General features: G+C 40.8%; 1 protein-coding gene across 2 annotated transcripts in view; it reads left to right on the forward strand.

Annotated features, from left to right (window-relative positions):
• The first annotated feature begins 13,397 nt into the window (after nt 1–13,397).
• The window catches only part of LOC116985147 (laminin subunit beta-4-like), a 71,652-nt gene continuing 67,600 nt past the window's right edge, over nt 13,398–17,449 (forward strand). Inside the window, exons 1-2 of one of the 2 annotated variants that reach the window (XM_033039667.1) lie at nt 13,398–13,500; nt 16,064–16,126. In XM_033039667.1, the coding sequence (XP_032895558.1) occupies nt 16,099–16,126 (28 nt within the window). In that variant the 5' untranslated portion in view covers nt 13,398–13,500; nt 16,064–16,098. The remainder of the gene's footprint in view (nt 13,501–16,063; nt 16,127–17,449) is intronic. The other variant, XM_033039668.1, reaches the window with a different exon arrangement.

Genomic DNA, 17,449 nt, shown 5'->3' on the forward strand with positions numbered 1-17,449 from the left:
ATTTTAGCAAGAACTTTAGCAAGAAGATTGAGTAAATATATTAATAAATTGATAAATCCGGACCAAACGGGGTTTATACCTAAAAGACAATCATCTAACAATTTGAGACGCCTTTTTAATATAATGTATTCATACAAAACGGAAAAGGAAGACTTATCAGTTATATCTCTGGATGCAGAGAAAGCATTTGATCAGGTAGAATGGCAGTATTTATACAAAGTACTCCAAAAATTTAATATGGGAGAGAATTTTATCAGATGGGTTAAATTACTATATGATAAACCAATGGCAAGAATACTAACAAATAATATATTATCTTCAAAATTTCAATTATCGAGGGGCAATAGGCAGGGTTGTGTTTTATCACCCCTGCTATTTGCACTTATGATAGAGCCGCTTGCTGAAAAGATAAGAAGGCATCCGGATATTCAGGGATATAATACTAATGACTCCAGTAATAAAATTTCACTATATGCAGATGATATACTTTTATATATTACAAACTCCCAAACAAGCATCCCGAATCAATTAAATCTAATAGAGGAATTTGGCTCTTTCTCCAGTTATAGAATAAATTGGAATATAAGTTAAATTATGTCATTAAAACCCCAGAAAGCAAATCACCTATTAAAATTTCCATTTAAAATTGCAACGGAAAAAATTAAGTATCTGGGTATTCAAGTTACTAGAAGATATAAATCATTACTTAATGCTAATTTTATACCATTATTAAATAAATTTGATTCCCTGATTAAATTTTGGAGAACGCTCCCACTATCACTAATTGGCAGAATAAACGCTATAAAAATGATAGCGCTACCACAAATAATATATTTATTCCAATCTATACCGATATATATACCAAAACAATTTTTTTTTTAAATTAGACTCGAATATTTTTAATTTTATTTGGGATTATAAAGTACATAAAATTAAAATAAATCACTTGTGCAAACCCAAAGAGGTGGGGGGGTTTGCATTACCTAATTTTCTATACTATTATTGGGCAGTACATATTAAGAATATAATTTATTGGTTGGACAGTTCTGCTCAACAGTTGGAATGGATAAGAATGGAGAAAGAGGATTGCGCCCCCTACGATCTAGGAGCGATCATCTTTTCCCCAATAAAGCTGAATAATATGTTAAATAAGAAGAATCCAATTATACAAAATACAATACAAATCTGGAAACAAATAAAATTAACTTTAAAATTAAGAAATTTATCAGTGCTAACACCAATAGTGAATAACCCAGTATTTAAACCATCTGGTATGGATAAAACATATAAACAATGGGAAAAAGTGGGAATTAAAAAGGTAGGTGATTTGTATGAATTGGGAAATGTATTTTCATTTCAACAACTAAAATTAAAATCTAAATTGAATAACAATCAATATTTTAAATACCTACAGGTATGTGACTTTATGAAGAAATATATACCAAGATTCCAAAGTATAATTTTAGACCCACTGGATGAAGTAATGAATATCAAGGCGGAGTCAAAAAAATTAATATTATACTTGTATAACAGTATTTTAAACATAGAATTACAATCAACAGAGGCAATGAGAGAAGACTGGGAAAAAGAATTAATGATAAAAATCTCAAAAGAAACATGGGAAAAATATTTGATACATATACATAAATGTTCGATCAACGCTAGACATAATTTAATTCAATTTAAAATATTACATAGTTTATATTATTCCAAAACTAGGTTGAATAAATTTTATCCAAATATTTCTCCCATTTGTGATAAATGTCTTTCTCAAAATGCCAATATTACGCACTCATTTGTCTCTTGTACAAAACTTTATAAATTTTGGTGTGACATATTTGATATATTCTCAAAGCTATTTAAGACAAAAATGGAACCTAATACTGAAATGATTATATTTGGTGTAAGTGGAGATGGGAACAAATTAAATACACACCAAAACTAATTTTTTCAATTATGGGTTAATAACAGCAAAAAAACGTATACTTAAATTTTGGAAAAATGCTAATATACCAACATTTAAAAGGTGGATCAGTAATATGCTGGACACAGCACATTTGGAAGAAATGAGACTCCTCCTAATAGACAAACAAGACCAATTCTTGAGGAGTTGGTCCGCATTTATTGATTTCTTGGATTCATGTGGTGACATAGTATCATGAAAACTAAGTTTCGGGTATGGGTGAAAGATGATTTAGAATATTTAAAAAATCATCTCATTGTGACGATTGAATAATCTCCCTCCTGCTTTCCTTCTTCACTTATTCCTTCTCTTTCACTTTTTCTTTATCTGTTTTTCACTCACGCTCACTAGTCTATTCTTCACTTTTCACAACCTCTTTTTCTTCTCTCTTTTCTCACTTCTCTCTTAAAAAAAAAAAAGGGAAGTTGTACAGAGAATGTAATATGTTAACATAATTTTTGTACCAATGCATTGTACTCACTTCTAATAAAATAAATAAAATAAAAAGTTAACAAGTCAATTAAAAGCTACAGAGAACTCATTTATCGAGAAGAAGCAGGTAAGGCCCGAGTTGCCTACCTGAAAGAAACCCAGAAGGAGAGAAACAACTTATGGAAACAGTTTACCAAATCAATTGAAAACCAGAAGAAACTAATGGAATAAGATGAGAACATGAAGAAAGTACAATCTAATCTGTTTTAATTAATCAACCTCTACCATGAGGCCGGGAAAAGCCACGCGTCATTGGTGGGTTTCAAGAGAAAACGGAGTCTTTAGATGGATTCATCGAAGTGGTGGAGGAGTGGTTATCTGAAATTGTACCACAACGTATGCACTCTACAGTTGAAAGAGCTATGCAACAAGGTGCTGAAATGGAAGAGGAGATGACACCACAAGAAAGTATCCCGAATGTATCTACACGAAGATTAGGACATAAATCTGGTTCTATAGCCAATTCAGCATCAAGGGCCTCTGCTCGAATGGAAGTTGAAGCTGATCTAATCGCTCTCTCAATAGAAGCGGATGCCTTAGAGACGAAACATGGGAAGAACTCTTGTTTGAGAGGAAGAACTGCTCAAATGGTGATCAATTTCACAACCGAGGATCACCAGATTTCATGGCTTTGAACACCCATTGGAACAGTGGCGGGCAGATAAAACTTCATCTCAGCAGCTGGGTGCTAGACCGAAGCACAGTACTCTGTCGAGGCTCGGGACAAACCAACAACTCAGTACGCTTTTCCAAGGCCTGATACAAAGGCTCGAGCAAGCCAGTATAATTATCAGAGGCCTGTCTATCATTTGTTTGTGCCAAGCCAAGGATCTCAAGATGGATTCCTTGAATTGGCGAAGAATCAAGCTGAATTCAGCAGGCTCATAACTAAAATAAATCTCTCTTTCACCCTAACATCAAAATAAATTCCTAGATATGATGGTGATCCTTTGCGGTTTGAAGCTTTCATAATGGCATTTTACAAAGTAGTAGAAATGAAAATTATTGATAAAAAAGAGCACTTACGATTTCTGCTGTATTAGACAAGCAGAAATGCTAAAGTACTTGTAGAAAGTTGAATAAATAGGCCTGAAAGCCAAGGCTATCAAGAGGCAAGAAAGTTACTTAAAGAACATTATGGTAACGAACAGAGGATTGCTAACGCATACATGGAGAAGGCGTATGCTTGGAAAGATATCAAGTCAGAAGATGTGTAGGCATTAAATGAGTTTGCGATATTTCTTAGAGGTTGTTGTAACTCGATGAAAAATTTCAACCACATGGAGGTGATGAATCTTGTTAGTAATACTAGAACCATCATTCTAAAACTGCCCGTTCGACTTCGAGAAAAGTGGAGAGATAAAGCAGGTCGAATAATGGAAACGATGAATCGAGTAGTCATGTTACCAGACCTGGTGGATTTCTTGCAAAGGGAAGTATGGTTCATGTTTGATCCACACCACGGGAGTATTCAAGATCATAAACCAATTGCAACTGTCAAAGCTTCTACCTTTACTAAAACTAAAGGAAGATCAGGACCTAAGGGACGCAGTTTTGCTACCGCTATAATACCTGTGGAAAGGACAGGTGGAATGAAAGGAGATGTATCTACCAACAAGCAAAAAGGATTTTGTTTGTTATGTGATGCAGTTGGTCACACCATAAGGTGGTGTCGAAGATTCAAGAAGAAGGAATAGAACAGAAGGAGAAGCCAGCTACTAGTGATGCTGTCACCTCACCTCAGGTAACTGCTCATATTGGGGCCAGGGTAGAAACCTGTATCTTCTCTATCTTACCAGTACAGGTAAGGAATAGCAAGATGAATATAGTGTTGCAAACATATGCATTTTTGGATCATGGAAGTTCAGCTCCCTTTTGCACAGAAAGCTTGATGAGAAGGCTGAACATTACAGGAGAAGAGGTTAAGATTCTATTGCGTACCCTGAATGAAGAGGAGAGCGTTAGTCATTACATTACAAGTATGAAAATATCTAGTCTGGATGAAGATAATTTTATACCAATATCTAAAGTGTTTAAACATGAGACCATGCCTGTTGGTCATCAAAATATACCCAAGACTTGAGACAATGGTCTTACTTGAAGGATGTCAAAATATCTAAAATAAATCCTGGTATTGACATACTTATCGGAATGATTGCTTTGAAGGCATTGGAACCGATACAGATTGTGAGGAGCCAAAGTGATGGACCGTTTGCTGTGAAAACCCGACTAGGATGGGTTATCTATGGTTCCTTGAGAAGGAACAACAAAAGCGCGAACCAGTAGAACTACCCAGCCGTTGCTGTTAATCAAGTATTGACTGGTAAATTAGAAATCCTATTGATCAAGCAATACAATCATGACTTCAATGATCTTTAAATGTACTTAAACAAGAAGAAGTTTGGATGAATATCTCACTGTTTTTACTACGACAATAAAGAAACTATTAATTAAGAGGCTGTGTTTTGAAGATTTATCTTTGGACGGCTTTGAATGTCTCGTGGAGAGCTTGCATGCGTAACAAAGCTATCTCCTTACCCCTGTCTTCAATCATAGTGCGTAGAGAAAAGAATTCCTTGAACGATATAATAATCTACACAGTGTCCGCCACTTTCTGCAGTCTCCTTTGTTGTTGTGTGTTTGAGTTACTGAAACAGGCCGTGATGCAACAAATCAGTCCATGGCTGCAATGAAGATCCAGTTTTATTGACATCATCCTGACAGAAATGTAGATAGCTCAACTGCTCTTCTGTGTTGAGTCTATATTGGAATGACACCCTGAAAACCCTGGTGGATATAATCTCCACCTACATACTCCATCTTGTTCCACATTTGATTATGGGGGAGTCTGTTATCCATTAAAATGCATCTGGTGGTGGTGAGTGGTGCGCTCTTTCCTACTGCTGAATGTCTTGTCCTTCATGTGTGGTTAATGTGTGGCGCAAGCTGCAACATTCAGTCCAAACTGGCAGCACTAACGTCGCACGAGGTTACATGTAAATTGAAGCCCAAGCATTATAATTGGGTGTTATAAATGGATGCACTAATGCCCTTCTCAATGTAGTGACTGTCACAGTTTGCACTACAAAGTACATAGTGCAGCGGCATTCTCTGGCCAAGTCTTGATGCCCAATCCATTAAATCAACAGCTCTGATCATGCTTTACTTGTATTAAAATCATTGAGTGGACTGTAATCCAACCTTAGAATTGTGTTTGTGCTTGTTACCATGAGATTATGTTGTTAAAGTACATTATGATGTGAGCTATGGAATGTTCTGAAATACTTTGGATAAAATCTTTTGTTCATGTGCAGTTGACAGTCTTTTTCAATAGTCAATAGACAATAGGTGCAGGAGTAGGCCATTCAGCACTTTGAGCCAGCACCGCCATTCAATGTGATCATGGCTGATCATCCCCAATCAGTATCCTGTTCCTGCCTTCTCCCCATATTCCCTGACTCCACTATCTTTAAGAGCCCTACCTAGCTCTCTCTTGAAAGTATCCAGAGATACTTTGGCTGTAACAAATGTTAGACAAGTGTTCAATTTAGGCTGTAACAAGTGTTGGATTTCTAAACAGGCATACATGAATGTGTAAGCCCTGAACCTGTTGCCAACGGTCAGTGGAGATGTTGACCAGTACAATTTTACACTGAGACAAAGGTGAAGGGGTGGTGACTGGCCATCTGTCACTCTATCAGCCCATCAGGCAGAGAAGTCTCCTTCAATGATCTCAATGTGCTGGAACAAATGCAAAGAATTCAGATGTTAATATTTATCTGTATATACTTATTAAAGTTCTAGACTTGTATGTATATATACATGTGTGTGTGTGTGTGTGCGTGTGTGCGTGTATGCCTATGTGTCTTTCTACCTTCGTCAAAACACCACGCGCTAGCGCAGAAATTTCCACAGATTATTAATCACATTAACTCAGTCGACAAAATAAACTGCTTCACTTCAAATTTCAAGCTAAATTTCAAGAGTATTCATCATTAAAATTTTAAAAATATGGCCTTTCATACAACTCATAGATTCTTCAAGCAGCTTCGAATGACATCACAATGCCCCCGCAAGGGGAGGGGTTGCCGCCCTCTCCACCTCCACAACGGCTTTAACTTCATAAATCACTGATTCTTCGCAAGGTGGGGGGAGGGGGGGCTGGAATGTTCTGGAAGGCTGCCCCCTCCCCCCCCCTTTGCCTGGCCCCCCTGGCCCAGTCGCACTGAAGTCCCACAGCTTGCTGCCTCGCTCGGGTCCTCGGGTACACGCCCGCCCACGGCCTCCCATCCCCCCACAGTTCCTTCCTCACCGCCCCTCCCTCCCTGCCACACACTTCCCATCGCAGACCAAATATGATTTGAAAGTAACACAGCCAACTCTCAACACCGTGGTAAAGGAATTCAATCTCACTTACAGACCAGCTTCTAAAGTTATTCAAGGTCATTCTCCAACTTCACATTCCTGGCAACAGCTCAGAAACCATAAAGACTTCAATGTACATAGTTCTGAAATTTGCTCTGAGCAAGGGAAGGACCAAAATTGCAAAGACATAAAGTTATCCCCCCCCCCCCCCACCCCACCCGCCCAACACCCACCTCCCCCCCCCACACCCTACCCCCCCCGTCCACACACCCCCCTCCACCCCACACCTCCCTCACACGCCCACACACCCGCCTGCCCCCCCACACACCCCTGAGTTGCGTTGTGGGAACGGGTTGTGTTGGGGGAACGGGAGAGTGCTGGAATATTGCGATGGGGGAGCAGACCCTGCACTTGGTCTAGTATATTTTTAAGACTTGAAACATTTTAATGATATTAATTGTTTTTATAAAACCTCTAAAAAAAGACAAAATGCTGGAATTACTCAGTGGGTCAGGTAGAATCTAACATTGATAGGTGTTATTTGGCATTGGGATCCTTCTTCAGATTTATTGTACTGGGGATGGGGGGGGGGGGTGGGGGGAACAGCTGGAAGAGAGGTGGGGGCGGGGCAAAGCCTGGCAGGTGATTCGATTCTGAAGAACTCGCAGGCTTTATTCCACCCCCACCTCTTCCAGCTTTCCCCTCCCTGTAGTGGCAAATTATTATATCGTTCAAGGAATTTTCTCCTCTAGCCACTATGTTGAAGATAAAGGGGTAAGGAGATAATCTTGTTTACACATGGGAGCTCTCCACGAAACATTCAAAGCCGTCCAAAGATAAATCTTCAAAACACAGTCTCTTGATTAATAGTTTCTACATTGTCGTAGTAAAAATAGTAAGATATTCATCCAAACTTCTTCTTGTTTAAATATATTTTAATCTTACTCGTAATCAACTCGAGCATGGTCAAACTCAGGCATGATAGAGCACCGGCATGATAGAAAGCTCCGACATGGTCGAAAGCTATGCCTTCCCCCAGGCTTCTTCGACAAAATTAAAAACTACTAGCCTCTGCGCAAGAATCCCAGCAGCAAACACGCCTTCGACTACGTAATGAATCCCACCCACATAATTACAGGCAGACAATTTCTAAAGTCAAATGGCCATAATTTATAACAAACTGAGTAAAGTCAAATGGCCACTACATGCAGGCGTCTAATTGTTCTGAGTATATAACAAGGCAATTACTAATAGACATCAAAAAAGTAGCTATGAAGGCTTAAAATATGTGACAAACAAAAAATAGCATGCATTACATATCCGCATTCAGACTTCTTCAGCAATTCTTGCATCTTCACGTTTGCCTTCTAGAAGCAAGCATAATTTGGTTAATGGTTTTATTAAAACATTGTTCTTAGTCTGAAGCACCAAAACCTTAACGTCAAGCATGTTACCCAGTATATACCTGTAGCCCAAAGTTTTGACAGCATGAAACTTCTTCCTCCATGTCCGATCAACTCATGGATATGTTGTAACAATAATGTTGAAGTGTGCAAATCCTTCGAGAAAATAATAGGATTTTTAACAATAACGTTTACTGTAAGGTTTTGTTTAATTTCTGGATCATTAGATTCTGTTTGCTACAAATGTCAAGAAACGTTTGTTCTCATTGTTCAAGTATTTAAGCACCGTAGTACTATAGGTCCAGAAGATAGATTCTTCCAGTTGAAGCTGTAGTTCTTTAACAGCTAAGACTGCGGCAGTAAGTTCCATTCTTGGAATTGTCATTTGTCTCAATGGTGCACTCTGGCCTTTCCCATTAAGAATGCAACATGTACTTCTTTGTTATAATTTTCCAGTCTCAGATATGAAATAGTACCCTAGCCATTTTCACTGGCATCTGAGAAATAATGCAGCTGTGCACCTCTGATCTTACCAAAGCTTGTAGGCTTCATCCACCGGTCCACTTTGAATTCTGAGATCTTGTTCAGATCTGCTAACCATTCTGTCCATCGGTGAGAAGAGGTTTGTGTTATACTCTCATCCCATCCAAGTTTTTCCTTACAAAAACCCTGCAAAATCAACTTGTCTGGCAGTGTAAATGGTGCAAGAAATCCCAAAGGGTCGTAAACGGAATGAATCACGGATAGAATACCCTTTCTAGTACATGGTCGCTCTTGAATCGAGATTCTGAACTTGAACACATCTGTTTCAATGCACAAGTGCAGTCCCAATGCTCTTTCCATTGGCAAATTGTCTTTGTCCAAATCCAACTCCCTGGTCTCCTTAGCTCTATCATCTGGTGGAATGCTTTCCAATACAACATGACTGTTGCTGATCCACTTGGAAAGCTTTAATCCTCCCTTATTGCAGAGGGAAGTCAGATGTTTTACCATTTGAATTGCTTCCTGCTCAGTAGACATGGATTTTAAGCACTCATCCACATAGAAATTATTCTTCACAGTGGTTATCACTTCTTCTGGAAAGTGAGCTTTATTGTCCTCTGCGGTCTTATTTAATGCAAAGTTTGCAAAACTTGGTGATGACATTGCTCCAAAGAGATGTACCTTCATCCAGGTATTCAACAAGATCTTGTTGTGCATTCCTGTCAGGCCACCATAAGAATCGGAAGAAGTCAATGTGTTTTACCGATAGTTTGACGATGAAGCATCGCTCTGATATCAGCCATCAAAGCAATTGATTCTTGTCTGAATTTAATGAGAACTCCAATGAATGAGTTGGTAAGGTCTGGACCTTGCAGTAGTTGACAGTGAAGTGATGTTCCTTTGAAGACTGCAGCACAGTCAAAGACCACCCTCAAGGTCCCTTTCTTCGAGTGACACACCCCATGGTGCGGAATGTACCAAAGCTCTCCATCATTTTGATTCAGTTGGTTTGTTGGTAACATTTCCGCATAATCATTGTCAATCATATCCTTTAGGAAAGACGTATATTCTTCATGAGATTTTGTATTCTTGCCAAACTTGCGTTTCAGATTCTGGGTGCGTTGCTCTGCAATACAACGATTATTCGGCAGACTAACACTTTCTTGTTTGAAAGGTAAGTCCAGACTATAGTGTCCATCTATCATCTTTACTGAGTAGTTCATAATATCCAAGAACTTTAATTCTTCCCTGGACATTTCTTCAGATTTGTTACTGGTACTTTAATTGAAGTCATGATTGTATTGATTGATCTATAGCTTTACCTATTTACCAGAAGATATTTGATTAACAGCAGCGGCAGGGTAGTTCTTCTGGTCCCTGCTTTCATTGTTCCTTCTCAAGGAGCCATAGATAACCCATCCTAGTAGGGTTTTCACAGCAAACGGTCCATCCCCTTGGGTCCTCGCCGTCTGTACAGGTTGCAATGCCTTCAAAGCATTCGTTCTGATAAGTAGGTCAATACCAGAATTTATTTTAGGTATCTTGACATCCTTCAAGTAAGGCCATTGTCTTAAGTCCTCATGTCTGGGTATATTTTGATGACAAACAGGCATCGTCTCATGTGTAAACACTTCAGATATTGATATAAAACTGTCTTCATCCAGACTAGATATTTCCATACTTATAATGTAATGACTAATGCACTCCTTCTCTTCATTCAGGGTACGCAATAGAATTTTAACCTCTCCTCCTGTGATGTCCAGCCTTCTCATCAAGCTTTCTGTACAAAAGGTAGCCGAACTTCCATGATCCAAAATGCATATGTTTGCAACACTGTATTCGTCTTGCTATTCCTTACCTGTACTGGTAATCCAATCCAACAAATAACAACTTTATTTACTACAACAGCAGCATCTATGGAGCGAAGGAAATAGGTAATGTTTCGGGCTGAAACCCTTCTTCAGACTGATAGGGGGTGGCAGGGAGAAGGAAGGAAAAAGGAGGCGGAGGAGCCCGAGGGCTGGGGGATGGGAGAAGACAGCCCGGGGGCTGAGGAAGGGGAGGAGACAGCAAGGGCTAACAAAATTGGGAGAATTCGATGTTCATGCCCGCAAGGGATGCAGACTCCCCAAGCGAAATATGAGGTGCTGTTCCTCCAATTTCCGGTGTTGCTCACTCTGGCAATGGAGGAGACCCAGGACAGAGAGGTCGGATTGGGAATGGGAGGGGGAGTTGAAGTGCTGAGCCACCGGGAGGTCAGGTAGGTTCTTGCGGACCGAGCGGAGGTGTTCGGCGAAGCGATCGCCCAACCTCCGCTTAGTCTCACCGATGTAGATCAGCTGACATCTAGAGCAGCGGATGCAGTAGATGAGGTTGGAGGAGATACAGGTGAACCTCTGTCGCACCTGGAACGACTGCTTGGGTCCTTGAATGGAGTCGAGGGGGGGAGGTAAAGGGACAGGTGTTGCATTTCTTGCGGTTGCAACGGAAAGTGCCCGGGGAGGGGGTGGTATGGGAGGGAAGGGAAGAATTGACAAGGGAGTTGCGGAGGGAGCGGTCTTTGCGGATGGCAGACATGGGGGGAGATGGGAAGATGTGGCGAGTGGTGGGGTCACGTTGGAGGTGGCGAAAATGACGGAGGATTATTTGTTGTATGTGACGGCTGGTAGGGTGAAAGGTGAGGACTAGGGGGACTCTGCCCTTGTTGCGAGTGCGGGGATGGGGAGAGAGAGCAGTGTTGCGGGGTATGGAAGAGACCCTGGTGCGAGCCTCGTCTATGGTGGAGGAGGGGAACCCCTGAAGAATGAGGACATTTCAGATGCCCTGGTGTGGAACGCCTCATCCTGGGAGCAGATGCGACGTAGGCGGAGGAATTGGGAGTAGGGGATGGAGTCCTTTCAGGAAGCAGGGTGGGAAGAAGTGTAGTCCAGATAGCCATGTGAGCCAGTGGGTTTATAGTGCATGTCGGTCAGAAATCTATCACCTGCGATGGAGATAGTGAGGTCAAGGAATGGTAGGGAAGTGTCGGAAATAGTCCAGATGTATTTGAGTGCCAGATGGAAGTTGGTGGTGAAGTGGATGAAGTCAGTCAGTTGTGTGTGGGTGCAGGAGGTGGCCCCAAAGCAGTCGTCGATGTAACGGTGGTAGAGGTCGGGGATGGGGCCCTGGTACGTATTGAACAAGGATTGTTCGACATACCCGACAAAGAGTCAGGCGTAGCTGGGGCCCATACGTGTGCCCATAGCTACGCCTTGTGTTTGGAGGAAATGGGAGGAGTCAAACCTGAAGTTATTGAGGGGATATAATTTATAACATACTGAGTTAAGCTAAATGGCTACTACACACAGGTCAGTTCGTTTTTCAGCAGCCAATGTAGTTCATTCTCCACTAAATCCTAAATCGATCTTCCAAGAATATGTTGAAAGCAGTTCTCTTATCGTTGAAGCTGGTCTTCCTGCCGATTAGTCCTGAGTCCTAGCTAATTAGATTTGTGAGGAGTCCACTTGAATAAGCATTGGACCAAGTCATAGAGTCACACAGCACAGAAATAGACCTTTTTTCCAACGAGGCCCATAGAAACTATCGAGGACTAATCCCATTTATAAGCATTTAGTTCAGTGCCTTCTATCTTGGCAGTTAATCATCTAATTACTGCTTCAATGTTGCCTTCCCACTCAACTGCTTCTTGATTCCAACCACCTCTGGGTAAAAATACATATGTCCCTTTTAAACCTCTTACACCTTAAGATTAAGCCCTGATTATTAAGTTCTAGTTTTAGATGACTCCACTTTGAGGCAAAATTTCATACTACAGGTACTTACCCTTTTTATAAGGTCAACATCTGACATTCAGCAGGTGTCAACATCATCGTATGACAAACAAACTATTCTAATCCAACACCAATTGATAGACTACCGGAAGAACCTAAAATCTTGGAAAGGGAACTGCACATAAAGACAAGATAGCCAAGTGCAGTGTGTTACTATGCATGGACATCCAGGATATGACTAGATGGAAACAAGTTTACATTTATGCAGAAAAGGAGGCAGAAAAACAGAGTGTCTTTTACAAGTATAATATAATGGATTAGTCACCCAAACATTTTTCGCTCATGATCTTTTGGGGCAAGTTTGAATTGAACTGTGTCAGTGTTATCCATTCTCTGTCAACTCCTACATGGGAGTTTGGGGATACTGAGAGAAGCAAAGGGTAAACATATGAATTAAGACTATTCAAAAGCCAAAACTGAAGGTATTGAATCTGACTCCAGCATTGATACCAGTCTTCAGCAGCCAATGTCCTATGCTCTGGGATTCCCTCATGAACCTCTCCTTCTGTTTATTAGTCCCCCTGCCTTGCTTTATGACAACTCTTAAAACCTATCACTTTCAACAAGTTTTAGCTCATCTGCTTTAATATTGCATTATCAAGGCTCTTATCAAATTCTGTTTGCTGACCCTCCCACAAAATGCAACACAAAATTATTGTTTTTGATACAGAAACCAAAAGAAATTCATGGTGAATTCATTGCTTTAGTTTTATGAATAAATAGCTGATCTAAAATGTATAATTAAAAGTTCCTATGCGTTGCTGGCAACTACCACCACAAGAGACAGCATGCAGCAGAATTCTTCACGTCCACATTCTGATATCAAATACCTTTACCTCCCCACCCAGTTGCCCGAGGGCAGCATTTTATGTTTTAATTGAATGCATCTCAGGTGTGCTTTTACTTGTTGTACATCATTCTCCTGGTTAAGCCATATGCTTTACAAGAGCTCAGAAAAAGCAAGGTAGGCAAAAAAAATATGTATTTTTTAGCCTCTTTAAATTAAATGGATGTTTCTGAACATTTTTGTGAATATTTTGTTTCGTGCTCTTTCTCAAACTGTACTTGCATATTTCTATTTATTTCATACAAGGTACATTTAATAACTCAAATCAAAATAATCACTTAAATTTGCTAGCATTTCTCTATATAATGGAATAATGGCAAATCAAATATTTTTGTGCTATAAATTCGTAGTTGTTATGAAACTTTGTAAAATTGCATAGGTGGTCTGAATTGCTGCCATAATCACTGTTTGGATGTTGAACAGCTGGCTGGCTACTTACTCATGGAGCTCAAGTTACATAAAAATCCTGTTGCTCTTCGTAGATAGCAGCAACGCAGAGCAAAAGATGCATTTGTTCGAAAAATAAGATTCAAAATTAAAACGCAAGAACAGCATGCTGAAATATTTATTCCTTTATTGAAATTGACTCCACCAAACATTCACTACGAAAACGTTGCAATAGCAGTTTTAGCTTTAAAATGTCCGTGCTTCTTCGTGCAAACTGTATAGATTAGTATTTACAGTATAAAACATATCCAACCCTTAATTTTGAGTTTAGATTGCAATATAAATTAAAGATATATTTTCTCCTATATAGAGAGAAGGCTGATTAGCTATGTCATGTTGGTAAAAAAATATACGTATTTAGCATTATTTAGGGGAGTTCCTACACCCCGGAATGAATTTTACAATACTTGCAAAATTTGACAGACTGATTTTCACCATGTTCCTCCTGCAAAAATCACAAAACTGGGAAGTTAAAACTGCTTATCGACTAATCTAGTTCAATTCCCTCAGATTGCATTTTTGATCTTACTTTGGCCAATATATTGAGTAATGCAAGTAATCAATCCCACCCTTATCTTAATAATTGTACGAGATGTTGACCTTGCTGAAATCACAGTAATTTGCGCTTGAGAAGATCATAGTTAGCATTTGTCTTCTCCCTGCTAGTCTTTCTGATGTAAGTGTTTTAAACAATATGAATTTGAGGATTGGACACAAACAAATCAATCCTTTAATAATTGTGGTGGAAAACAGGGAATTCCAACATTGCAATACAGTAGAGAAAAGTAATAATTGAGTGATTCTTCTATATTTGAATTTAGTATATTTAAACTCAATATTTACAAATAAGCAAAGCATAAGGGGACTTTCTTGGCAAAAATAGAGAGGGGGTTTATTGTGCCAAAAATGAAATCTTTCCACATTTTCAAATGACAATCTACATTCAATCCATCAAGCATGTGCCAGTTATTGTGGTAATCCCATTACTTATTGTCCCCACTCTCCTACAAGATTCCACCACTCAGTTATGTACCAGGGGCAATTTACAGTGGTCAATTGTACAACCAGCCCACACATATTTGGGATGTGGGACGAAACCGGAGATCCCGGAGAAAACCCACACAGGCCATGGGGAGAACGTACAAACTCCGTACAGACAGCGCCCGTAGTCAGAATCAAACTTGGGTCTCTGGCGCTGTAAGACAGCAACTCTATCACCGCGCCACTGTGCCGTCCAGAGTTGTTGGCTCTGTTAGGCAGTGTCACCACAACTCAACATTGTACATCCTCCTTTGCATTTAACCATCTTCAAAGCTCTTTCTGGCAAAGGAAATCTTTTGACAGTGATGCGGCAATAATATATAATAAGATGCTGCAGGGAATTCACCAGCTAACAGCAACAATGCATACAAACAGCATAATGATAATCATCAGAAAACCCTTTTTTTTTTAATTAGTTGCTGGATAAACATTGGCTTGAATACCAAAATAATGTTTCTGCTCTCCATTGGAAATTGCCAAAAACGGCAACTCTGAAGGTGCTCAATAAAAGGCTGGAATGTCAGGATAGATTTTACACTGAAATCTCTGGACTGAGATGATTTAAAGGCAGGAATGCCACCTTCAGAGAAGACAGGATGTGAAGCAAGGAAAGGAGGGAGAAAGGATAGGGAAGAGAAATAAAGAGGAGGTGATATTGTCATAACTTCCAAATAATATGCTGAGATTTATTTGGGTTTTATTTCAAAAAGCTGGTTTACTGCATTTGCTTTCATCTAATTCCCTCAACTGGCAGCAAGTATTTGCCCAGAATTTCATCTGTAAATAGTTGACTGCCAGTACTTCCCACTTGCCCACCCACTGAAGCAGACCTTACCTAGGAAACTCTAGGCAATTCTCATTCCACTAATTAACAACATGAGAAGTCCAGCTTTAGAGTGCAGTGACATTGACAGCAGCGAACAGTGCACCACACTGTCAGGATAGGCTTTTATCAAAGCTTGCAGGTAATTTCAGTTCCCATTACAGTTATGGAGGTAACCACTGTGTTTTCTGCACCAAACCATCAGTTCAATTCCACCACATTTAGGATTCTCCATCACGCACAACTAAACTGTGTATTTCGTACATGCCTGAACACAGGTATAATTTGCATATTCAAGTATTTCTCGCCTATGAAATATGGCATGACTCTTTTTGAAAAATGCTGTTCAGTTTCATAACTTTCTTTCAGAAGTAATAGCAGTGTTGCTGATTACATTCTACAGGATGAGGCTGGAGGCTGTGGCTCTGCTTGGTGAGTACAGTTGAAAAGACTAAAGGGCCTGTCCCACTTACGTGTCCTTGGCACGCAAATTACGCGACCTCGTCGTCGTGTTGAGGTGCACGGGCATCGTATGGCCGTGCGGGGCCGGTCCCAATGAGAAGCATGGAGGGGTATGTAGTTGTGCGCGACATCGCGCGGGGCTCCGAAATTTTTGTAGCGAACGAAAACTTTGCGCGCCAACTTCCTGTCGCGGAACTGACGGCCATAGTGGGACAGGCCCAAGACCCTGGCGCGACGCAACGTCCCACCTTCAACAGCAGCAGAAGCAGGCAAACGATCGCTGAACTCGGCCTGGGGCTCACGGCCGTTGCGGTCCGGAGCTGTCCCCACTTCTACTCCCAGAACGGGGCCAAGAAAATTGAAGATAGACACAAAATGCAGGAGTAACTCAGCGGGACCAGCAGCATCTCTGGAGAGAAGCAATGGGTGACGTTTTGGGTCAAGATCCTTCTTTCAAACTGAAGAAGGGTCTCGACACGAAACATCATCCATTCTTTCTTTCCGGAGACACTGCCGGTCCCGCTGAGTTACTCCTGCATTTTGTGTCCATCTTCAAATAACATCACGCGCTCCAGACGGCTATGCGGTCGAATGAAGTCGCGCGTGACCTTCGCGGGACCGTCGTGGCTCAACGTGACCCCAAAGTCGCGTAATTAGCGTGACAAGGACACGTAAGTGGGACAGGGGCTTAAGTGATTTTAAGTCTGAAGTCTGAAGAAGGGTATCGGCCCAAAATGTCGCCTATTCCTTCGCTCCATAGATGCTACCTCACCCGCTGAGTTTCTCCAGCTTTTTTGTCTGCCTTCGATTTTTCCAGTATCTGCAGTTCTTTATTAAACAAGTGATTTTCAATAATCAGTTTGTGATCTACAGTGAATCTGCATCTCAGAAATGTATGTTTTGCATCTCCTTTAATCCAGACTAAATTATGATAGCACACTTGAAATTGCCCGCCAGAAGACCCGCCCCCCCCCCCCCCCCCGCCCCACCCCACCCCCCCCCCCCCCCCAAAAAAAAAACACTTTGGCCACGTGAGGCGGCCGATCTCAACTTCATCGGGATTTCCGCGGTTGATCGGCGGGTCGAATATGCCCCCTACAGCCAGGGATATGGAACTTCGACCAGGCCTGAGCCGGGAGATCTGTTCACATAACCGAGTTCCAAAGCCGACTTTGCAGGTCCCCTGGTGGCCTTGGTGGACTGTTCCAGTATTGATCGACTCCACGAGGAAAACAGATAATCCAGAACGGCTGAGACCAAGTGTGCCAGAAAATCGGTGGTGCCAAACACCCT

Source organism: Amblyraja radiata, chromosome 21 (assembly GCF_010909765.2).
Source record: "Amblyraja radiata isolate CabotCenter1 chromosome 21, sAmbRad1.1.pri, whole genome shotgun sequence".
Taxonomy (NCBI): domain Eukaryota; kingdom Metazoa; phylum Chordata; class Chondrichthyes; order Rajiformes; family Rajidae; genus Amblyraja; species Amblyraja radiata.